Source organism: Platalea leucorodia (assembly GCF_965183815.1).
Source record: "Platalea leucorodia genome assembly, chromosome: 4".
NCBI lineage: Eukaryota > Metazoa > Chordata > Aves > Pelecaniformes > Threskiornithidae > Platalea > Platalea leucorodia.
In genome coordinates this window covers 77010788-77036598 of record NC_138826.1, presented here as the reverse complement: position 1 = coordinate 77036598, position 25811 = coordinate 77010788, and the positions used below count along the sequence as shown (strand labels likewise).

At 39.1% G+C, this 25811-nt stretch overlaps 1 protein-coding gene across 1 annotated transcript in view; it reads right to left on the bottom strand.

Annotated features, from left to right (window-relative positions):
- The window catches only part of FGD6 (FYVE, RhoGEF and PH domain containing 6), a 77418-nt gene that overhangs the window by 19575 nt on the left and 32032 nt on the right, over positions 1–25811 (bottom strand). Inside the window, exons 4-13 of the mRNA XM_082310555.1 lie at positions 22727–22794; positions 22604–22634; positions 13650–13801; positions 12660–12816; positions 11315–11402; positions 5707–5757; positions 2532–2590; positions 2320–2391; positions 1748–1816; positions 4–87 (exon numbers count right to left, since the gene is read on the bottom strand). Coding sequence (XP_082166681.1) covers positions 4–87; positions 1748–1816; positions 2320–2391; positions 2532–2590; positions 5707–5757; positions 11315–11402; positions 12660–12816; positions 13650–13801; positions 22604–22634; positions 22727–22794 — 831 coding nt within the window. The remainder of the gene's footprint in view (positions 1–3; positions 88–1747; positions 1817–2319; positions 2392–2531; positions 2591–5706; positions 5758–11314; positions 11403–12659; positions 12817–13649; positions 13802–22603; positions 22635–22726; positions 22795–25811) is intronic.

Below are 25811 nucleotides of genomic sequence, written 5' to 3'. Positions count from 1 at the left end.
CACCTTCATTCCAGCCAACGAGAGCATGTTGTTAAGTTTATACATCCCTGACTGAACTGGAGTAGTATACAACAGGGCATCATTGAACTGTAATACAGAAGCAATGCTTTTTAATGACTAAACACTGTTCAGAGACAGATAATTCAGATGCACTTTACTGGAAGTACAGAACTCGTACAGCACTGAGATCAACTGTCCAGAAGGGCATCTTCTACTTTGTATTATTCCACTTAGAACCCAAGAAACATTTTCATGTATGAATTTAGATAACAATAGGTGTCTATTTATATCTTCCTTGTGTAAATATATATTTGGCACATGAGTAAACAGTGCACGGATGTCAAAGAACAGGCTGTCAAAACGGACAAAAATGTTTCTTGTGTACACAGCTATACTGTATAACAAACTACTTTAAAAGGATATTAAAATTAACCCCGTAAACAAAGCAAAACATTCCAGAAACTTGCAGATAGCAAAATTAAGATTAGCAATTTATGATTATAAGGACAAATTTATCCATATATACTACATGGATTTTACCAGTTTAAACGTGCATCCACTGTTTATTTCCTGTTCTACCAGACTTGGCTTCATTCAGTGCACTTACTGAACAGCTATTAAGATTTCTTTTTTCTGTGTTGTTCAACACATGGATCCAAACTTTACTTACTGCACATAAACACAGACCAGAAAACTGAACTGTCTCCTAAGTTTTTGCTATGAGGTTCTTCGCAAAATAATCAAATGTTTCACAAGCCTTACTAAATCTTAACATGATGAATAGAAAAATCACTGCTTAAGTGTCTAAAGGTATAAACACTAGCCTGCACCTTTTTTATATGTATATAAACAAACAAACAAAACCCCACCACCCCAAAAAACAAAACAAACAAAACAAAGAAAGCAATATTTGAGTGGCTAAGCTAGAGCCACTCAAATTAGCAACATCTGATTTGGGAAGTCCAGCTTGAAATAGCACCAGATTTTTGAGAGTATTACCTTAACTGATATCATTTGCTGTTATCTCAGTGCTTTATATGCTACAAAGTCATTTCCAGAGCATAAGACAGGCACTTGCAAGCTCAGAATACATACTCCATGACTGCCTAGGGAAATATTTATTCGTACTACAGTAACTACAAGACAGATTTCAGCCAGGACTGTGGACCAATAATGCCACAAATTACACAGGGCAACAGTTGCTTTACTGTCTAAATAGAAGAGATAAACAAAAGGTTCAAGTGGAAACAGAAACTTTAGAGATACACAGAATTTTCAAAACAAAAGAGTAGCAGAGACAGGAAGAGAACCCAGCACTTCACTTCCAGCCCAGTGCTCCGCTCAGGATGCAGGCAGGCTCGTGCAGGGGAAGGAGAGAGGAGGAGGCAGGGAAGGGTACAATAGCAGCGGCCGAGCTGTAGGTTTTAAGATCTGGTATGGCTAAGCAGGATAGAGCAACTGTTGTAGTTTTTGCACTACCACAGATAACATCTTCTCATAAAAGCACTCGAATTTTAAATGAGCATTGTTCAAAATAGTACATTTTGGTGAGAAATGGCTTTCCATTCAAATTAGTGCATATGCAACAGATGATCTCTCTTAATTAGAACTGAGCAAGTAGAACAGCAACAACTGGTCATTTTTTCCACCACCTGAAGTTATTAGTTATTTATGTTTGCAGTGTAATGTTTGAACCACTTAAAATTACACTAGTGGTAGGCAGACAGCAACATACATAGCATCTTACCAGAAAAAACATTCGTGGCTGCATGACCTTCCGGGACAGCTTCATCAGTGTTCCCTCTTTCAGAAAGACCTAGCAAATTAAAACAAGCAATTCAAAACCTAACTTTTCAGGGCACAAGCCATACAAATGAGCTGACTTTTTCATCATCATTACTATTATGATTATTATTACTACACTAGGAGTGCTGCAGAAGTTTTGGGATTCACGCTCCCTTTCTGAGAAAGGCTGTTCATCCTTAGGTTTCTCTAAAAGTGAGTATGAATGGCTGCATTACAGTTTTCCATGCCACAGTTGAAACCATGACAAATACAAGGTTAAGCTTGAGGAAAAAAAAAACTTCCTGCAATATCTGGCAAGGAATCATATTCTAAAAATCATAAGTTTTCATCAGATAAATGGCTAAAAAAAACCCCACACATATGGAGAGACAGTATTCATTTGACTGTTAGAACCGAATAATTAAGCGATGGACCATTTTTCTTCTTGGTATATGCCAGCTTCAGTACTTTCCTTACATATCATCTGTGCTGTACTTTTACTGCAATCTGCCGAATGCCATCTGGAGGACCTACCCTTCCTGGTTGTACAATCTCATGGTGTCCATTTAAACTGTACTGAATCTGCATGAGTTTCTGAAAGTTATCCTACAGGAAGAAAAAGCAAAAGGTAAGTAATTGCCCTTGCATCCACGACTTTTTAAAATAAAAAAAATAAAAAAAAAAAAAGAGAGAGAGAGAGAGAGAGGAAGTTTTAATCTATCAGCTTCATAAGTCAAAATACTTACTCCCTGCTTCATGATGTCATTGGCATGGTTTGCAACTTCTATGACAACAGCTAGAGCATCTGAAGGATGAAGAAATGATACTTTGGTTATACAGACTAGTTAGCGTTGGTATTGTGTCAAGCACAGGTACCATATTGCCCTTCCACATCATGCCAAGATTCAAGGACCTGATTGTACAGTCACTGCATTCAGGAGCACTTCCCATAGATCCCAGAGTCTTTGGAGCATGGTTTAATAAGTGTGCCCTAGCAAGTCATTCCTTCAACCAACAGTGTCAATCATTTCTTACAGCTAATCAAAACAGTCCACAAGCAAAATTAAATTCTAGTTTCTCACATAAAGAATTACTTTATTTTCAATGTCTTTACTTACAGCAGAAAAGTTAAAAACATTTTAACTGAGACTATGTAGAGATTAAGTTTTTGCCATTTTACACAACTGCCTCCAGTGCCAGTCATAGAAGACTACCTAAAAAATTTTCCAAATCTTTGCAATTTCTTTTTTCTGCCTTTAGTTTTGCTGCACCTCAAGATAATAGTATAAAGTTCAAATTTCTAAATTTCAAACTTTTAATACCAGAAGGAAAAAAAAAAAAATCTCTGAAAGAGAAGAGTTACAAAAGATGAGGGATTTTATTAAGTACTGATATTTAATAACTAGCAACTTGAGTGTAATATATGCTAAGGTGTAACTGCAAAAAGGGGTTACATAAAAGGATTATGTAAATTACTGAACAGTGAGTGTATATGAGACAGAACCCATCCGATGTTCTTATCCAAAAACCTGTAATTTACTTAAGTAGGAAAAAAAGACTTATTTAATTGAAAGCTAGAACAACTGCTCTAATAAAATGTAGTCTCTAGAGCATTTAGCACCTTCTGAATAATTGAAGTGCAGTCAGGCACTTCAAATAAAGGAACTACATTTGCTTAAAAGTCCACAGAGAAGCCTACCAAACCAGGCAAAACCAAAGCCTTGGGTTTTTTTCCAGATAATCATTAGAGCATTAATACTGTAGAATGTATATACTTCCCCTATTGTCGAGTTCATATTCAGAAGGAAAGCATGTTAAAAGATACAGCTTTCTGAACTGAAAGGTTCGGAAGGTTATGAAGCCATATAAAACTAAACTGAGGTGCGAACAAAAAGCTCCTCCTAAGTCAATCTAAAAAGAATTTTTGTTCAAGATTTTAATGAACCAAGGCAATGTAAGCGCAGGAGTCAAACAGTTAAAAGGCATAGCACATATCAAGCATCTGATCAAAATTTAAGTTTAGATATAGATGTCATGATGTCAACTGAGCCTGCTGAAAAATAGCTGGTGGTCTCCTACTAGGAAATGTTGGAGCTGCTCCAGCCAAAACACTCCCCAGCTCCCATCCGCTTGAAAGAAAATGAAGGGAAATTGAGCTAAATTCATTAAGACAGGAATGAGCACCTGAATTTTTTGTTATACTTTCCTTCATCTACCAGCTATTATATCTATTAAAAACTTAAAATTTTACTCATTGACTTCAAGAAAGATTGAAGAACGTTAGACAAAATTTGCTGGTTACTGAAGGGAAAGTTCCAGGATCTCAGGTCTACTTATAGAGCCAAGACTAAACAAATCTAAACAACAACATAAAATAATCTATAGGGTCAAAGTCCATAAACAAAGTGGTTTTTGGCAGCGAAGAGCATTCCAATTCTTATACCACTTAGCTGGAGTAATGTATTCAAATGAAGGTCATCAGGAAGAATTGTGTTGTTTGAGTTTTCTTCTCAAGAATACTAACCATAATCAAATCTAGTCTTCTCTCCTTCCCGCCCCTGCCCTCTGCAATGGAATTTAACAACTAAGCAAAGTCAGAACTAAGTTAAGCTTAATTATCATAAGAAAGATCTCTGTGAGTAAAGATTAGATTTTCTTTTCTTACCCAGTTTCAAAGATAGACTATCAAACATGTCAAATGCATAAAATGAACACTGTTATTGTTACAACTAAGCTTCTGCTTTTATCTTTGATGTACGAAAGGAGAGAAAAATATTGTGGAAGGTATAACTACAAAAACCACAGAAGCTGGAGAAATCACAAGCAAATGTAAAGTGAAAGATATATTTAAGTTGCTCACTTTTCAAGTGGTCAATTATTTAATGTGCAGTGCAAGTATTAGTTTGTTCACAGCTGTAAGAAGTGCAAGACAAATTTTTCTCTTAGAGTCATCATTTAAAGTATTTTTGGCTTATATTTTCAATATACTCAAACAAATATGTCTAAATGTCCTAAGAAAGATATTTACTTATAAATTTTACGGTACTGTATCAACAGACAAAGCTATAAGAAAGCAAACTTGGCTCAGTGCATTGAAGGCACTCATTTATCACAGTCCAATCAACTACATCCGCACAACCCTCCTAAAGGTAACGGGCTTGCACAAATGTCACTAAAGAGACTGAAATAAGTGACAGGGGCTCAGGCAAATGAAATGGAAACATCGACTGGGAGCATTTTTAGTACTGCTGAGGCACACACAAGGAAGAAGGAAACAGTCTGAACGTGCATTGCTTTGCTACACTCAAGTTAAACCAGCTTAATCCCAAACTACCATGAAACATGTAGTCCTGTCCTCTTCCATCACCAACTATTCCTTCTCATTTCCTCTTATCTCCTTTTCCCCCCACATGCAGGCAAGCTTGTGGAAGTCACTTGTGTTTGTGCAACTTGTGACAATTCAAACTGGAGAACCCCTCAGGTTAAATATAACCCAGAGCAGCTCCTTGATCTTGTTCACTCCTGCCACATGAACACTTGTCCTGGCAGAAAGAGAGAGGAGGAGGCCAGAAAGGCTCATAGCTGGCAGGGAGCAGCTGGTAGACCAGACTACCTATCATAAAAGGTCTACAGATGCAAAGACTGTCTCTTTCAATAGCAGTGCCCAAAATATCTGCTTAAGCTGCCTGTGGAACTTCACTCTTATCTCTTGGTTTCAACTCAAGGGTGAGTTGATACCACTGTTAGCTCCAAACTTTTCTGAAACACAAGTTTGCAACCTTTCAGTATCTTTGCTGAGAAACTTAGAACTAAATAGAAAACATTTCTATTACTGGCTTAGCATTTTGCGAGCATTTAACATTTAGAAACATTATCATATGTACATAAGCTGATATTTCTTTACTCTAAAGAGACATTTACCTTGAGTATCCCTATAGTCTGCAGATTCTTCTAAAAGATTCTTTAAATAATCTGTATAAAGAAAAAACAATATAGAGATAGTTTTGTTAAAGAAAGAAACAGCACCAGAAAGTAGCAAACCCCACCTTTTTCCTGGAAATCTGCTTTTCAGGCAGACCTATGCCACAAAGATCTACTACTTAATCTTTTTAATCTGTCCAAGTAATAACAAAAGGAAAACTAGAATTTCCATAATGAAAGTATATCATGATATCTTGCTCAGAGAAGAGAAGGTTATCGAAGCAGTGGCCTTCTCCAAAGACAAATGATATCTTGTATATACTATTGCAGAACAAAACAAGCAAGTGAAAAATAAGTACATACTTGCAATCATTTGCATTTAAGCTGATGCAAAAAATTTTGAAGATTACAGATATTTGCCTGAGCACCTAACTTGTCTATAGCAGCTAAAAAAAAATAGTAGTCCATTACAGAAGATCTGGTTATGATTAATATTTTTCAATAATAGAAGTATTACACCCCCCCAATGTTCAAATAGGCATTTTTTGTTTTCAATTATAAATTTAGTTCCTCAACCACGAGATGGCACCCTCAATCCATTAAAGTCTTGGTAGTTTTAAAATCTATTTTACTTAGCTAAAATTAACTCCAAATGTATGACTATATAAGAAAACATCCCCCTCGAGTTTCTATTCCCTGGCTGAGTGTCTAGTTCACCAAAAAGTACAATATCCTGTCAAGGATTAACATATATATTCAGTAAAAAGTCAACCATCTATTCTCTACAGGCTAGAGCTTTGAACTGCTTAAAATTAAAAGAAACCAAATCAGAAACTTTCAAAGAAATATACATGTTAGACTGATAATATCAACAAATACTGATTTATAATTACCTTTTAAATGAGCTATTAAGATTCTGGCAGATCTACTGAAAACTAATCATATGTGATCTAGCAAGCACTCAATTTTAGCTGCGCAGTTGTACAAGTTTCATGTAGGAGTGAAATAATTCAACTCCCATATGCTTGCCCTACCCAAATTCATCCTTTTACTCAAGAAGGATTAGGAGCCAATTGTTCCTGCCTTCATAAGATGTCTTGCTTCATGCATGCCCCTCAGAGACCGCTCAGTGTATTGTAATCTTTTCCTTATGCAAAAAAAAGGGAATTATGAAACATGTTTCTGCAGTAGAAATGCTACAAAGAGTGAGAAATCTTGTCACAGATAATGGAAGCTTTGAGAAAAACAGAACTACAGGAAGAAAAATATTTGGCACTGATATATTATTTTTTGGCAAAGACCTAAGGGAGGATCCAAGAGAGAAGCATGAAGAGCAGGTTGGGGTGAAGGAAGAGGAACTGGCTGGGGTCTCCCGCAGGGAAGGGAGGAGGGAGCGCTGGGAGGTCTGGCTGGCTGGGCCACAGGAACACCCACGGCTTTCTGCTCTCCTCGAAGTTTTGCCTGATCATTATCAGGTGCTGACCACCGTGTGATCTTTTAAGTCTGACATGGCACCAAAACCTCTCCAGCTACACTCCGTAAATATTGCATGCTTCATGCCCCTCAAGATCTTGTGTTGTAGTAGCTACCAGACATTCCAGTGCAATATTTAGGTGGACACATATTCCATTAAAAACAAAGTTCGGCTTGCTTGACATTGGGTTATGCTGGTAAGAAGCTGGTGTGAGAGAAAAAAATACTCAGCAGGAGGCATTTTGACAGCAACTGAGAGGAGTTCACATTGGTTTTAACTTGGTTTAACCTAGAGGAACCTGTCACACATACAACACCAGCTGCCCCCTCCTGCCCAGCCTGCCGACGGGTGCTCGCCGACGTCGGAGCTGTGCCATACTGCCCAGGCAGAGCACTCTCGGGACTCCACCATAAAGGAAACACAAGTTAAAGCTTTACAATTGCAACTGGATCTTCAGCACTAAGGACTCCAGTGGGAACCTCCCAGTATAAAGAATGAGTCCTGACAGCTTATACAGAAATATGGGCTAGGAACAAGAGGTGAGGTGGGTATAAATTTAGTCACCTGCAAATGTACTGCTGGCACTCTAAGAAACTGTCCCTAGTACATGGAGACATATAATTTAATATTCAAAGCAATTGCACTGGAACCTTAGAACCAGAGACCCAACGTGGGAACTATTGGCATATTCATGCTTTATGACATATTCTCCAAAACAACAACACTTTACATCACTGAAAAATATTTTTTGGATGGATACGTTCTAGCATTTTAAATCATATCATCAGTGAACAGAAGAGGGAAAATTAGAGATTTTAACATAACTGCGTTCATTTAAAACTCTGTATATAAAAAGGAGAGCAGCTTTTGCATTGCAAGACTGAAGCAGCCAATAAAACCTGTAACTGTAAAATTCTGAAAGTGATAAACACATAATTTTCATCTTAATACTCTCAATGTATATCTGGTAAGTGGATCTCAGTTCATAGCTAGAACTCAGCTCCAGAGAAGCATCAGAACAGATGTTTTTAGTCTCTTCTGTGAATACACACTGGAAATTCTGTGCTTGCAACTACTTTCTGGAGGTACTGGCTTAAACTGTACAGACGAGCGGATTTCACAGACATGAATAATGTTACAGTAAAAATTTAGCAAAAATATCCCTAGATAAAATAAATACAGAAGTCAAATATTAAGGTGGAATGGTATCTACTGTCTTTGCCAAAAAAATTTTCCCCTCTGAAATGTGCTTTAGTTGTTCAGGCTAGGAAGACCTTAAGCATACCTTCAGAAAGGCAGACTTAGACTAAAATTCCTAACTCTGCTGGATACCCCAAAACACAACAAAAATCAACACAAAAGCACACAAGTACTGTTTCTGTGACAAACAAAATTTCCTTATGCCCTTGCTTCTAGATGACAGTAGCCAGCATTTCTCTCTTCCTTCTTGCTGGTGGGCAGCAACTATCACTTCTTCTCCTGCTAAAAATTTCCTTCTGCTTCATTAACTACTTTTTGTCTCATGTTGTCTAATTTAATTAAGTTAAACTCAAAGCAATCATCCCCCAACACACAATTGGCCTCAAGTCTGACAACTCTGTTTCCGACCTGCAAAGGAGCAGTGTGCTCCAAGGCTTATTTTTCATCCCCCTCAGCATCCCCTCACTATACCCCAGTTAAGGATAACAGAAGACTCTCTCTCTGCAAACCTTATGTTGAGAAAGAGAGGTTTATCCTATAACAATGAAGACCCTGTTCATATTGTACAGTCTCAAGTCATCTACTCAAATCAGAATTTTTCAGGAGGAGAGAATCACCTCTCCTTCACTTCTACTAGAAATCAGAAGCCTCTAATTAACCTCCCCCAAAATCCATCTACTATTTGCTGTAGAGAGCTCGGGGCCAGTATGTGCAGAAGTGGAAGTTCACTTGCTGGACTGGAGAAGCTGTGTAATTAAACAGAAACACAGCTGAGCTGTGCCTCTCCTTGGCTGATTTATGAGTCCACCTGCTCCTGCTTTTGTTAGCACAAAAGTAACTCCACTTCAAAGCACAGCAACAGTCTTGTGATGTGACCGTGTAGCAGCAGGTTACCAGTACAAAGCTGTCCCACTGACACAGAACATCTAAATAGGAAGAAATCCCTGCTGACTCAGGCCTAGCAGCTTCGTTTCCTGAATTATTTTTGCTCCCCTGCTCTTACCCGCTGCCCCCTCCTCCCTCACCCACAGATCCCCCCTGGTTTTAGCTGGGGTGCCTGCTGCATCGCTGCATCTCACCCACTGCAACAATAAATCCAAATATTTCGCATGTCCTCCAAAGGTTTTGCAGCACAAGTTTATATAGAGATTGCTCAATATTACACAGAGCTGCTGGAAAGTAACAGAGCAGATGGGTCATCCACAGAGATAGGGGAGAGTGAGAATCTCAAGGACAACAGAAATGCATGATAGATTGAACAGACTGAAAATGAAACAGATCCGAAATAACACCCCCAAGCCCCGGCATAATTAAATTCTTAGTCTGACCTCTTTTATTGCTCCCATAGAACAAGAAAAAATTACTTTTCTAAATCAGCACCCAGCATTGCAATCCCATTCCTGTCAACAGCATTTGCAGGTGTATTTAAAGCTGGGCAGCCACAGTAAGGTCTGCAGACTGGGGAGACCCACAGCAACCCCCATGACCACAGAGTGAGGTTTTCCAGGTCTAAAACAGCCTGTCTCAGCCACAATGACAGTTAATGATCACGAGGAATTCCCCTTCAACATCTGAGTTTTATTTCGGTGCCATTCACCCCTGACATCTCTCGCTTTGCTATGTATGTTGACAACGGCATTTACTCCATCCTGTTCCTCTGTTCAACCTTTGTAATTAAAACCTTTGAACTTATCCAAAGCTCCGCTGATTTTGGGGTGTATAAGAAGCCTATACCATGCCCTAAGTCAGTATCCTTTTAAAATAAAGCAACTCCCCAAATACCGTTTTATGGTTTGATTTCATCAGTTAAGAGTCACTAACATGTTCCCCTACAAAGCAGTCCATTTAATAAGGGTTTTTCATCTTTTTTCAACACCTGTGACTGTAATGAGATGATTAAAATGAAAACAGTCAACGTTAATAACTTGGTAACTGCTGTATAACACTTAAGTCTGTATCTCCCACAGCATCACTAGTCTAAGTACTTGCTGGGGAAATGCCAACAAGCTGCTACAGAGCCAAAAAAAAGGTCACAGAGCATTTTATTTTGCAGTTACTACATAAACAGAGGCTATTTTTAAATTGCTCATCAAGAAGCAATGGCTTTCAAAAACAATGCCTTAAGTATTTCCAAACCCTTACAGGAGCCATCCCCCTCTTACAACAAACACACCTCAAAATACTTCACAAAGGAGGCCTCTATCATTGCCCTCCTTTTACAGAAAAGAAAGCACTGCATCATGGAGATGACTTGCTCAAGGTCACCCAAACATGTCAGTGCCAGAGCAGGGTACAGAGCCCAGATTTCCTAGTCCCAAGCCAGCTCTTCAGCCTACAATGCCCCTGTAACAAGTCTTAAGCACTTAGCGGTAAACGTACACTACAAACATGTGTTTTGCCTTTCAAAGAGAATGGATTTTACAGACAAAACACCTGGGTGGGGGAGAAATGCAGAAGCTACTTGCAGAAGTTCACAGTTGCACACCCATCTTTCACTTCCTTCTCCAAGCTCCAATTTTCCATACTACCTTTTTCCTTCATAAAAAACCCCCACCAACCCCCTCCCCCCCCCCCCAAAAAAAAAAACCAAAACCAAACCAAAACAGAAGCATTGCAACCCTCTAAGGAAATTACTGGCTTCTATTACCACAGAAACAAACAAAAACCACCACAGGTTTCGTGTTTTCCAAGTACTGCTGAATGCACCATCAGAGAACACACCACAGTATTGGGAATATTAGCACCTCGCTTATTTATCTGATTGCAATCAATATTAACAAACAAAGCCTATAAACCCATGCCATGCTTTTAAAAAAGCTTCACATATCTGAAGTCAGATAAACACACTTTACAGATGGATACAACCGCCTGAAAACAAGTCTCCTGGGACGTGTGAAGACTGGCTTCGTTATCCTGCAAGGAGCTGGACTGTACCTGTCAACAGGAGCCGGTACTGGGGAATCCTCTGAACTGGCTTGAGCAGATAGTGCTTGAGGGCCAGACTAGCACAGCGGGGGCTCATCTGAAAGGAAACACCCAAAATAAGCAATGATTCTGTGGTAGTCAAGGGTTTCAGCAAAAGAAAACATACCTACAAACAACTACCGATTACATTGGATAAGCTTTATCTTAAAAACTACCAGAGCGTTAACACCATGCTACAGAGTGAGCATTTCCGTGTGGAAGACTGCATGCAAAATTAATCATGTGTTAAAAGACATCGGTAAGCACTCGTATGCTGTGGATTCAAAACAGTTGCTTTTGCTTATGAGGACGAGAGGTGAGCTTCTCATCCTTATGAGGTGCTTTTGCTTATGAGGACGAGAGGTGAGGAAACACTGGTGGCAAGGGCAACATGCTCCTTTGTAATCGGCAGAAAGGCAGAGACGACAGCAGTGCTCACTGCAGAAGTTTTAATTAATCCACACCTCTAAAGACAACACAGAATTAAAAGATCCATGCTTCAAAAACGTTAATTATCTTGAGTTTGCTTTCAAAATACTGTGTATCTGAAACACCGAGGCCTTAAAAAGGCCTCTTATCTTCTTCTTGTCTTTGCTGACTCTACCTCAAGCTCCTCCTTTGCCCACTGTAAGCAGCCTTTCGAACCACGGGTAAGCAAACGGAGCAGGGATTACCCAAGGGGAAGCCCGTGTAATAGGAGCTAAATTCACAGTTTGCGTGGATCATGTGCTTAGGGAGTTTGCACCTCTTCTCTGATTTGTTCTAAGGGAGTTATGTAAAAATCTGGCAGTGCTCTTAGGGACATGAATCAGCTTTCATCGGATTGCTGCATGTGCTGGGTTTGAAACTTCTAGAAATATGCAGATGAGAAAATTCACTTTTTTATGTTTCCAACTGAAATGAAACACCATTCCCATGAGTAAGCTACTGCCTTATGATGTGGTACAGAAATCAACCTGGTTAAAATAGGACAGTTAATCGGTGCATAGTACAATCAGGAGACAAAACTAAAAAAAAAAAAAAAAGGCAGCTAGAGATTTTGTTAATGTGTCTTTGATATAATTTGTAGCAAGTGCTGCATTGTCAGAAAATCAAGGTCCTTTATCGTATCTCACTGTGGTAGCCAAAATCACTAGTTACTTCACAAAATCTGAATTTACTTCTTTGCACTTCCACCCTACTAAATCTCAAGCCAAGACTGCAGAAAAAAAAAAAACAAAACCAAACACAAACAAATTGGAGGATAGGTGTTATGGAAGATCACAACTGCTGAAAAGCCACAAAATAGGATATATCTTACAAAAGACTACAGTACCTCGAAGTCTTTGACTACTGAAGCAAAGCCTGCATTCTTCTTACACTGTTCATCTAATAATGCAACATTTTTATCAAATTCTTTGATGTAAGTTGAATACATCTTTAAGTAGGGACCCTTTTTAACAAATATATCAGCAATTCTTTGATGTTCGAGCCTAGAAACAAAAAACAGAGCAATTAGAGCTAAAAAGAGTGTACATCTTAACCCTACAGCAAAACATCTATCTTTTTCACAGTAAGATGTGCTAGGTTATGTTCTGAACAAAACGCTTACAGTTCAGCAGATAGGCATTCATCTCAGTAGCTACGCCGAAAAACCTTACCAGGCACACCTCGACACACTAGTTTAGCGTTAGATGACAACCACTTAATACCCAGTGTGTTTAAAATGGTCTTGAACCCAATGAACACTTTAGTACAAGCTGGATTTCTGAGGAGACAGATCTTCAAACTTCAAGATGCAGTCTCCAACCCTGAATAGCAAGCATGGGATTACAGTCTTCACCCATTTCAGTGCCTTTGTCAGTAGGCTTTGTATAGCTGATTTAGATCCACCCACCAGTGTAACTGAGAATGGACTTCAATGGGATTGTGGCTGTCAATCAGCACTGTCTCTGGTTAATATATCTCAACTACCTTTAAAATGCAAACTGGTCTTCAGGACAGCCTCCTTTCCCTCTAATGAAACCAGTTCATTTATCATTCCCGTGCAGGGACCAGAATGTTCAATTAAAAATGAAATTTTAAATTAAAAAGTGTGACTGCTAAAAACATGTACTGACATGCCTTCTGGACCTTTCTGGATAGATCCAAATGGCAAAAAGTACATCTAAACAGAAAATTATCTCCTGTACTTTCAAAGTCAATTCTGTCAATTAAGAAAGCACGTGAAACACAAGAGTCAAACTGTGGTCACAGGGAGTCACATAAGCCCCACAGATAAATTTCAACAACATCAAAGGAGTGGTATCCTTTTATTGATAGTCACCAGTGAGATAATCGCTCTTCCAGTTCCCTCAGGAGGTCCCGATTGAGCTCGTACAGCTGAGGTAGGTAGTACAGGATCTGATTCAGGATTCTGTCCTCAATCACTGGCTTTCCAAGCTGCCTAGAGGCATGTGCCACAGCATCCCGGAAATCCTGCCGGAGTACAAAGAGGAGAGAAACCCCCCTTCCCATGAGCCAACGGCCTTCAAAGCGCCAACACAGACAACGGCGTTCTCTCTGCAGACATTCCAGGCGCTGCTCCCTATTACCAAAGGCAAGGCAGGTACCATCTGGGTTACGTTTCTCTGCAGCTTCAACTTACTCCCCTGCGACTGCCTTAATCCCTTTGGTTTGACGCTGGAGCTTTACTTTCTTGCTCCTTTATGCATAACATAGAAGCTGTTCATTATTTTTATAACGTGCCCTTAAGAAATGTGTTGGTACTACATATGAGGAAACTAAGGGGGGGAAAAAAAGCTTGTGTCTGCAAGGGTTTTGGCAGCCTTGAGTATCTTCTTGCTAATATTTGGGTCAAAACCCAAAAATGTTAAATCAGCTAATACAATCATAATACCTTATTTTGAAATCATACTAGTTTTCATAAGTCATCTAAAAATGCCCTTGTGGAAGATGTGCCTCTTGGACAAAAATGTAGGGTCACAAAAAATTACTATATGTAGCAGCTCTTCTATATATACAGGAAAATTAACATCTAACAAAAAGATATTGTAACAATATATGGGAACCATGAGATTTCAAATGTTAACGATGATCAAAACCAACATTGGTACCCCCAAAACATTTGCAGGGAGGAGGAAAACCCCTCTTATGCTTGAAGGATCTTCTTATAGCATTTTTAGGCTATAACCAGCTCCCAATAGGACAGAGCCGAGGCTTATTGGTCCTCATTAAACTATTTAGAATTAAAATCTTGGCCTCACACAAGTCAGTATGGCTAGGATTGTATCCATATTGAAACTCAGTATCCATTACACAAGGCATTTTCCCTGATTACATGCAACCAAAATTTTCAAAAAGGTTAGCAATTTAGCATTTCACTTGAAAAATAACACTGTCTAAACTGACAAAAAAAGAAAATCCACATTAGGTGGTGTGCTGTATTATTGAGTCTCACTTAAATTTGGGCAATGGTGGAAAAAAGACAATCCGTAATAGCTCTTTCTGAGTTGATGGTCTGCTGAAACCTGATAACGCGTGCATTATCTATAGGTATCTTGAAAAAGGTGACCAACAACATGTTCCTAAATACAACAGTAAGTTATATTTTAAACGTGCATGGGGTCCACATCTGCCTTTGAAAATCTGTAGGGTCCTCAAGTTGGGGAAAACAAAACAAAAAAAAAAAAAAAAAAAAAAAAATTAAGCCCCTTCTTTCCCCCTCCCCAGGTCTACTACTACAGGTCTTACTAGCTATCTCATCAGTCCAGCATCTGGCACTGTTTAGGGTCTCTCAAACTTAAGCATCAACTTTCCCCTGCCCTCTCTCCTCATTACATCAGCTCTGGGCAGCGTGAGCTCCAGACACACTTTCTTGCTTTGTGACCCTCTGGGTCATGAAGGCTGTGACTGGGCAGAGTTACGACAAGAAACTGAAAGGAGATACAGGGCAATAGCTGTGATGGGGGAAGGCTGAGAACTAAATGCAAGGGAGTTAAAAAACAGATGGCGTTATTCATATGGAAATGTTCTGTTTTACATCCTCTGTGCAGACTAGTGACACATAGGTTAACTACCAGCTGCATCTTATGGGTTTTCCTGACCCTAGGGCATTGCTTAACACTGAAATGATACATGGAATTACAATGGCAAAAGCTCAGATGAGGCATTCTGGAGAGCTTCATGCAAAATGCATCATCATATTATGATAATACTCCCCCCCCAATCCCATGCACACACAATATACTGTATGTACTTTGCCATGGGACCGACAAGAATTTTGTCTGAATGTTATAAGGCTACTTGCACAATGAAAAGAAAAGCAGTTTTGTCTGTAGCGTAATCAACAACCCAGGCTTTTCCCTGACCAAACAATAAAAGGAGAGCAGGGAGCCAGGTTTAAGCACCAGTAGATAAGACAGGAATGTCATTTGTAGTTAAGAGCATTTATTTAACTTCTAGATAGAGCATTCAAAGAGTCTGCAGGATGTTTTCCAAATACAGATTTGGTCTTTTGACTAGCTTGATCCAAAGTCCATCAGCTTCATCAGGCTTTGGATCATGCCATGAAAGACACTATCATTAAAACAGCCAACCAAAACTTTGTTTCATCACCCCCTCCGTCCCCCTCCACAACTGACTAAACGGAGGAAGGCCTGCAGAGAGGAAACGCAGGGAAGAAAGATAACGTGAAACTTTCAAATGATGCAAACCAGCCTGCTAAACAACAAAAGAGCTAAACTTCAACGCGCCTTTTTTTTATTTTTTTTTTTTAATTATCAAGTCTTCACTACAGAAGCAGTACAATGCATTTGTCACTGTAATCATATTAAGATTTATTTTTAACCTGGCAGTGGGTGTGAAGTAACTGTCATGCCAAGTTCATCTTGAGATAAACTTAAGAGTTGAAGGCAGAGAGCACATGCCTGCGGAGCGGGGGTAGGAAAAGTCAAACAAACGTAACAAGGTTGGAGTTAACAGTGTTTACACTTGAAGGCACTGGCCTTCTGAAAAAGTAATTTCTTATCCAAAAGGACAAAACATAGAACAGGTCTGTTTTAATTACCAAATGTAAAATATGTTAACTCAAAAAGTAAGCCCTGAAATTTCACTCCAAAAGGCGGAAGGTATTCAGGCAAGACAACTTTTTATACAAGTCGGTGAATGACTTAAAATTAGAAACTGCAGTAATAGTCATTTAGTGCACCAGAACCTAATTCCTTCTAAAACTAAATCCACTCACGCTAAATAAAAACAGAATTGCTGTTGCAAATAATATATACATTGCTTTGATATCTATATATATATGCAAGAAGTGATTCATATTACAAACATATTTAGCATATAGTACTATGCAACACTGCTGAAGAGTACTGCTTTCATCAGTCTGTTGAAAGACAAGTCACCTGAGTCGTCCTAGAAATTATTCTGTTTGAAGCAATGCAGCAATCCATTACAGCGAATTTTAAAGAGAGAGATTTTCTAATTAAAAATGAGCCTTTCAAACATTACAATCTTACTCATTAAAAAAAACTTGCCATGCTTTGGAATTAATGTGCTTATTTCACTGAAAAACACCATTTGCAACTCTAGACAAAAGTTGCATATGCTGCACGACAAAAACCGAAAGATTATTCTAGTTATACTGAATCATCCCCCAGCTTCTTACCAGGATAATTTTTCCTTTCAGAAGCAGGGAGGCTATTGTACACTTTCTGAAATGCTGGCTTACAGTTTCTAGTTCTACATTATATTCTGGTCTAATAATAATCTTCTGATACCACTTTTTACTGCTTAGGCAAAGGTAATTGTCTTCACACAGCTACTTTAAGAGGATGGCACTCACCACCATCCCTGGAAAGTACATTCTTTCCAAACCAGAAACAGTCTTAGTTTATTCTAGGCTTAGACAGCATCCCACTGGGTACTTGTCCGTATGAAAATCTAGTTTAGACAGTTTTAAAGGCTTTTGAGTACATATTGTTGCTGAATTACTGCCTGATAAAACATTCCCAACTTGAAAATGTTTAGGAAATTTTATTTATTCTATTAGTATACACTCCCCCTAGAGCTGTGCAGCTTTTAAACAATATTTGAGGAGGATACCACCATCGCTGCTTTTGTTTCCTCCCACCCCTCCTTCAGTGCAGCTTCCTTAAATAAGCAAAGGGCCGGGATATCTGAAATAATTCTGACCCTGTTGTGAATCATCTGCGATCAGCCCACGCACTTCCCCTCTGCAAAGGCCCTGACTCACAATTCCTCTCAGTTCTTTCCATCCCGCACGCAGCGAAGCGACCTGCCCGCGTCAGTCTAAGGAGCAAAGGAACAAGTTTAGTTGTAAACCAAAATACGTACTGACCAGACTAAACCCTCGCTTAGCTGCTGACTCGGTTAAGTGCACCTGCAGGTACCTAATAGCTGAATGAAGATAATTTCAAATGGATGAAATTAAAGCTTCTTGTAAATTTAACAGGAAGAGAAAGAACTACACGATCTAAATGTGGTCACGTATTTTACTCCTAAGGCTTCAACCAATATTCATCTTGGATCTGTTCTCCTAGAACCACCAGCAAAGCAAAAATAAGCCATAATCCCTTCCGCTGAGGTACAACTCCCAGCTAAATACACCTGCAGATAGCTCAAATATCAGTGTAATTTAAGGGGAAAAAATATGTTTGTGCTTGGACGCTTTTCAAGGAACACACACACACATCCTACGGGGAGGGGAGGAGGGAAGAGGAGGAAGTTTCACATTCTGGAGAACAGCCAGGCTGCTATATGTGACAAACTGTAAACATGACTGCTAGGAATACAGATAAAGACAATTTCACAAATACATTATTTAAAATATAAACAGGCAGTCTTAACTGCCTACAGCCTATAAACTATTAACCATAGACTGTTAAGTTAAACTATAGCAACGATCGTTAATGAAGACCATGAGTAAGTGTGGATCGTGACATTTTTCAAAGATATGAGATTGCTTCTGGAAAGCTGCCACGTAGTTCCACACCTTTTTCTCAGGTAGTAAAATCATTTATAAGTGTTTAACAATATAATATCGTTAATTTTTTACAATAATAAATGATTTGACTGTGGCATATTCCCAGAATGTTATTTCAAAGAATAGGCTGGGTATCAGAGCAATGTTTCCTTCCAAACCAAAACTATTTCATTAGCCTGTTTAATAAGGTGACTACAGCTGCAATTCATGGTCAAATGCCTCAATCAGCAATTCTAAAGCACTTCATAGACTAAAAATTTATCAACGTATTCACCACAGACTGGTCAAATATTAAAGGTTTACAGCTGGAGAAAGAGGAGTTGGAGGTTGAGAGAATTTTTCACAGCCAAAGAGTAGGTCAGCTGTAAGCCAGGACCAGAGGTCAGGACTTCCCTTGCTCCAAGACCCATAGCTATTTTATTCCTCAATATGCACATTACATTCTTTTTCCAAATCTACTATGAATTATTTTTAATAATATTTGGCTACAATATACAAAAAGTCTACGTTTAATATATACATTAAAAACTACAGAGAGAGAGTTTTTTATATATCCAATTTTGCAAATGTCTTCTGAAAATGGAAACATATTAAACCAGAATTTCCCATTCTTGTAAGTGGCTCTGGAGGGATACATAATAGGGGGGGGGGGGAAAAAAAAGTTTGACCTCTTATCTGCTTTCTCCAATAAGAAGCTGATCTCATGGCTGCAGAAAAGTTACAGGTGCCTCCTGACAACCTCGTACTTGCTCTGAGAGTCCTAATAAGGACAGAACTGGGGCCTAAGTCAGATGCACAGATCTAAAGTCTCAGGCAAAAGCCCGAAGGGTTAAGCTTTTCTTTGCTCACACAGCACGAAGTTACACACTAAGCCTTGCAAACAACGGAGCCATCCCAAAAAGCACGTTCCTCTGCTGGACCAGAAGCTTCACTGCCCATACTGTAGCAGAAGAGGAAACAAAATCAAAAAGAGTGGTAGGTTTTGGCAAAAGAACAAAATTAGGAACAAAAATAGACAAAAGAAATGACAGCAAATAAGCCAGGCAGCTTACCCTTACAGCAACAGGGTGCTGCGGAGGAGGTCCTCTCACTTAGCAAACCAAACCATTTCCAAAGAATCCCACAATACAGAAGCACAAGTGGCACCAATCCTGCCTTACTCCTTTTCCAAGAACACCAGATGTTTTTTGGGCACAGAGCATCTCAGACAGTGGTGACAAGCTTGTTTCTCTTATGTCACTTATGTTTTACATCCAGGTCACCGCTCCTTTTTTTTCCTGCAAGTGCCCTTAGGGAAGAAACAGCACTTCTGGCATCTTCTCAACCCTTGTTTACCCTCTGGAGGCCAGGCATGAACCATCTCGCAAAGATGCCTATGGATGAGCTGGTTTGATTTAAGCCCCTTTGTTTTCAGGAGTTTCTAACAGCATTTTACTGGAACCTTCTCCTCTAAAAGAGCATTATGATAGTTACAGAAATACAGAGAATTCAAGATTACATCTAATGTTTGATTCCTCCCTCAGGCAACCCCATTCACCAAGTATGTTTGAGAGAGCATCAGTGTGCAAAGCCAGTTAAATCCCTTATCTCTGTTATGACTAGCTTATTTCATGTTACAGAAGTGTCCCCAAGCGTTTGTCATTTTCTAGAGAACTTCTGTAGTCTGTCTACAACAGAAGCAGCCAGGTGTACTTACAAAGTGCAACAGTGTCCAAATAGGCTGGCACCCTGGTATCTTGCAAGAGTTGTTCCATCTAACTTGACTTTGTCAATATAAAAGAAAAAAATGCTAAAAAAAAAAAAATCAGTGGTACTTCTAAGCAGTTTGCAATCGCATTCCCACCTTCTCAACTGCTTCAGACTCCACTTCAAATGCTCTAAGCAGCAGCAACTTAAAAGCCTTTTTCTTACATCAACAGTCCTCTTCCCTGACTGTTCTAACAGCCATGAGCTGCGTTAATTAGCATTGGTAGAATCAGAATCATAGAATCGTTTAGGTTGCAAAAGACCTTTAAGATCATCAAGTCCAACCATTAACCTAACACTGCCAAGTCCACCACTAAACCTTGTCCTTAAGCACCACATCTACACATCTTTTAAATACCTCCAGGGATGGGGACTCAACCACTTCCCTGGGCAGCCTGGTCCAGTGCCTGACTACCCTTTCAGTGAAGAGGTTTTTCTTAATATACAATCTAAACCTCTCCTGGTGCAACTTGAGACCATTTCCTCTTGTCCTGGTAAGACAGACTGAGGAGAATACTATTAGTTTCAAATCATCCCTAATGGAACGAGTCACTAAATTTCAAGTATTTACTCTCTGGAAAATCACTAATAGATGGTTCAGAAGGTGTAACGGAGCCTCACCTCACCAGCCAAATCTTTACTATGGGTAAAACAGCCCAGCCTAGGGAGAATCTAACTTTTAATTCCAGAAATCTGTCAGAGGTTGCTTGACTGGCAGTTAGTAATCCTGACACTGAAGCCAAAGTAGTTCAATACAGGTAAAATCAAAAGGGTAGTTTTATCAACGTTTAAATATTATCCATAAGAAATAGATGATTAAATAAACAGATTTAAGAATGTCTGTGACAGACATACACAAATCCTCAGGCATACCACTCTGTGTAAATAAAACAACGTGTCTCTGCAACCTTTCTCAGGTATGGCAATTTTTATTTAATGAAGAATGCACACACACAAACAGCTTCAAAACTGGTGCCCAGTCTGACAAGGACACTCATCAAGGTTCACGCTGCAGGCCAAGGGACTAGCTAAGGACAAAGTATTTCCTCAACTCCTAGCCTAGCATCCTCTTGGTAGACCAGGTTGAATACATGTCAATTGTTATTGCTAGCCAACAAAAACATTTCTAATGGGTTTTTATTTGGCAGGTAGAAACTAGCATACTGTCATGAACAGAGTTGCGCGTTATCCATTAAAACAAAGCAAAACACATCCTACAGCACATTTACAATGTGCAGACAACCTGAAGTTTATCCCAGAAACTTTCTAAACTCCCTACTACTTTCCCTCTCCCACATTCTTCCTCTGCTTGCCTCCATCCTCTGCACCAACGGCCTTTCCTTCCAGTACTGCACGTTACCTGAAGAACTGGCACACTGAAAAGCGAAGACACCTTTAAGATATAAGTTATATGCCTGAAAAATATGATAATTGAAAATCATAGAGCTTAAAACTTGTTTCTTCCTTTAAGCAGTATTTAAGCTTGAGTTCTGTACTAGAAACCATGTTGAATATAAATTACATATTGGCCGCAATTGCCTGACCCAGCTGTTAAAAACCAAGCCTCAACAGAATAAGAAAATCAATTACTAAAATGGCAAGGCAAAATAGGAATCAGCTAGTGGTGTGGTAAGTTTTTTGTTTCCTGAAAGATCTCCGTATTACAGGACTATATACATCCATCTATAAGAGCCTTTGTTCCCAGTTTCACAGAACATGCTTCTCAACAAAGATAGACTAACGCATCTGTTTGCAATATAACCAGTGCTATTGCCCAAGGAAAAAAAAAAAAATCATTATGCTTGTGCTTAATAGAGTGACAAAATGGTACAAACACATATCACTTAGAAGCTGACAGAGAACACATAAAATGGAGCTAGAGAAAGCTAAATTCTTCATTAATTTACTATTATCACCTTCTACGCAGCATGTTTAACAGATGACTGGTCTGCACAAGCATGGATTAAATACTTAACCCTTGCTGTGGACAACACATTGCATATACTACAATCACAGCTGTTATCAGAAAGCAAGCATCTGTCAAAGAATTGCAGCCTAAAAAAACACACTGCCATGGTGATGGATGCACCATTAGAGCTAATTAGTTAGATTACCTGAAGAATGTGTATTTTTATTTACCATTTCTAAAGGTAAACTGTTCCCACCTTCCTCCCCTTACTTTAAAGGTTATTCTAACCAAAGATTTTTATTTTCGTTGCTATAGTACAAGCTGGCTTATAAATATGATGCTGATTAAAATAAATGGATATTCCATTTGCAATATTCAAGCAATTCTCAGCTGGAAGACCACATACATTAATTAAGGAGATGCAGAAGGAACCACCAAAATATTCATCCATTATATAAAATCTAAAACTTTAAACTTCTGCTTAATTAGATTAATTTTTATATTTTGAATACATAGACACAGGAGAAAAAAAAAGTCACATACACTACAATAAAGCCTAAATGTAGAACTTTAACAGAATAAACATAGAAAAGGAAGCTTTTTTTTTGATACTTACAATGTGTAAGAGCTTTAGCACATCCACAAACCTATCAAAAAAGCAAGAAAAAGAAAACAGTTAAATTTTAATTGCCCAATTAAAATAAACTGAGTAGCTGTTAAATTTACCATTGACACTTACACTTTCTCTGAGCTCATGATCTCCTTGGCAATATGGTAAACCTTTGTTTTCTTTCCAGATGCCTTACTCTGCAAATAAAATTATATGTTATACTATGCACCTACTAAAACTGTTGTAAAGATCATTTCAGACCAGTAGTTCCTCAAATCCAATGTAATTATTCTATAGCTATTTCTAATAAAAACATTTTCTACTGCTTTGTAATCTCCTGGCTTTGAAATCTTCTGGCTTTTCAGGATCTGTGAAAAAATCAATTTAGCTTGTAGCTGGAAACAACAATGTTAGCTAAGAGTAGTTTTTATAACACTATCAGCCTTTCTATTTAATTATTACAGGAAGCACTGAAGCCCTAGCAAGGGACAATTATTGGTTAGCAAAAGCAGTAAAGTACGGATAATATTTGTATATTATTCAATTTTTTTCTGATTAATACAGCAAAGTAATATTTGCAGTAAACGCAAATGGGTTTCAGGAACATCTTAAAGAAAATACGCGTTTTCTTTACTGAAAAAGAAGACGAAAGGAGAAAAGTATCACACTGAAGAGAAAAGTCAGCTTCTGACCATCTACTGAAGGAGTTGCTGAAAAACATAGCAACCGTACTGCAAGCTGTAGAAGTGCGAGCCTTGTCATCTACCTGAAACACTGTGGAGATACGATGTTTTTTTATGTGCACACATTTGGCTTCCAAAAAATCAATGCTACTGTTCAACGTCAGATATAAGGAGCAGGTATAGCAAAGCAAAAGGGGGCAGGTGTCAGGATGCAAATATGTTTTCTACACAGTGTAACTCCTGTGTATAATTTCCCTCAGATAAAACACCTTTCTCCATAAAAGCTCTCATGGTTTGCCATATGCTTGTCTTCTGCCAGCTGTCACCACATCTATTAGATATTCAGGCTTTCATTTCAATGGGCTGCAAAGAAAGAGTGTGGATGAGGAGCACTAAAACATCACAGGATATACAACACATTGATGAATTACTAAATTCAAATTAATTTCTAAATTTAATAATTTGGTGTTGCATCACATGTATGCAAAATACATTATTTATTTTATATACTACATAGACATCTTCACACAGAACTGGGATTTTAATTCTAAAGTTAAACTTATTTCCAAAAAACACTTAGATCTACCCCATGAGGGTCAATCGGATTCAGGCGAGATTAACACCCATCCTCAGGCCTCTATGCCTTTTTAGAAAGCACAGCTGACACTCTCCTTACAAGACTGAATTCACAAGTAACCCAATTATGCAGAGCAAGGTATCTGCCATCACTGTCAACGTGACAGTTGCAAATGAGATGAAAATTAGTATTTTGAGAACAAGATGCTAACACTAAACAATTACAAAATGAAATATCACAGCCTGTTTTCAACCCTATTTGAAAGACTTTTCACATACCAGCTGGCACCGAAAAGGCCACTTTGCATTTGCTTAGCCAAAGATACTCTGGGCCTAAGAGAGTCTCTAATGGGAGAACCGAAGGGATACAAATTGGGTGCTCATACACGGCACTGGGAAGGAACTTTGTAACTCCTCTAACGGATAAAAGCATCAAAACAGCCAGATGCTTGTGGTAAGGAAAAATAAAAACAAGCCCAGCTGATGACCGATGCAGACTGCTTCATTCTCCGCTGCATCTGCTCTCCCTGTTAGGAAGTTGGTTGTTAATCCCCAGCTGCCGGCCGCACGTGCTGCAGGCGGCTGAAGCAAGCCGACGAGCAGATGCTTCACAGAAAGCGCCGAATTACTCCGTGAAACCTGCCTGACAAGCCTCATAGCGGGGACGCTTTCCTGTAAAGCTCCATCATGAAAGGTTGCAGGCATTTCTAGAGGCACACAAGGTAAGTTAGCTTCTATACAGGTACGGTCCTGTTTAGTTTCACAGGAACAAGCTTTTCCCTCGACTCTCTTTCCCTCCCCCAATTTATTTCTCAGAAGATTTGGTTAAATGACATTCAGGTCTGACATATCATCAAGTCTTCTCTTCCAGCACTAAAGTCTCATTGCCTTTTTTTTTTTTTTTTTTTTTTTTAAATTATCATTCAATTTAAGGAAAGGAAGCAAATATTACTACTACCAAAGGAAAGAGAGCTGCCAGGACTGGTGCTGAGGAGAGGCACTGGTCTATGGGCAGGCTGGTGTCAGGGTATCCAGGACTGAGAAGTAATAAAGTGGGTATCCCCAAGGAGAGGGATAGGACCCCCAGAACTTCACTTCATTCTAAGTAGGTAGCGCTCTCTTCCTGCTCCTCATTTGAAGAATAAATAAGGTTAAAATAGGGGAAATCACTCCAATCTGGCACTCACAGAAGCTAGCAGAAGGTCAGACCTCAACCACAACAGTCAAGTGTGGCTTATACTCCTCCAAGGGCCACAGAGGTGGCTCTGAAACCCTACGACAACAGGCTTCTTGCACACACGCCAACAGTCTCTCTTCAGCACCAAAGGAGTGAATTAAGGAACTTAAATGCTGAAAGGCAGGTCAAGCCCTTTGTGTTTCATGCCATTGAAAAGGAAGAATTAAAAAATCGTTCAGTCACCTGTCCCCTGTGCACCAAGCAGTGATTTCGTAGGTTAGCATGCAAGAACCTGCAAATGCAAGAAAGCTGTCTGCACAGAAGTGGTTACTGGGACACAGCCTTTGCTGCATGGTCAAGACCCCCGAAATAGGACCACTGAGGCAAAACTACAGCTTCTGAGAGATTTTTCAGAAGGACCTTCTCAGACCTTGCAGCCTGGCCCCTTTTCCTTGGGCTTGACCAAGGCTGACAAATCAAAGGTTGATTTTAAATGTTCAGAGCACAAGAGTACGCTCTAGGATCTGTGAGGCGTAGCAGCCTCATTAAAAGGTATTTACAAGTCTCAAAACTGAAGATCTTTAAACATACGTCTGTGCACATAGCTCTATTAGAGGGGCATGGTAGGCAGGTCTACAGCTCCACAATTCAGTGAAAGATTAAGAACAAATACGCCAGGCAACACACGTTTTGTAGTGGGATATTTCTAAACTTGACCTCTTAATACCAGGCTAACGTACACATTAAATTACACTTTTAGGGAAAAAAACCCACTAAA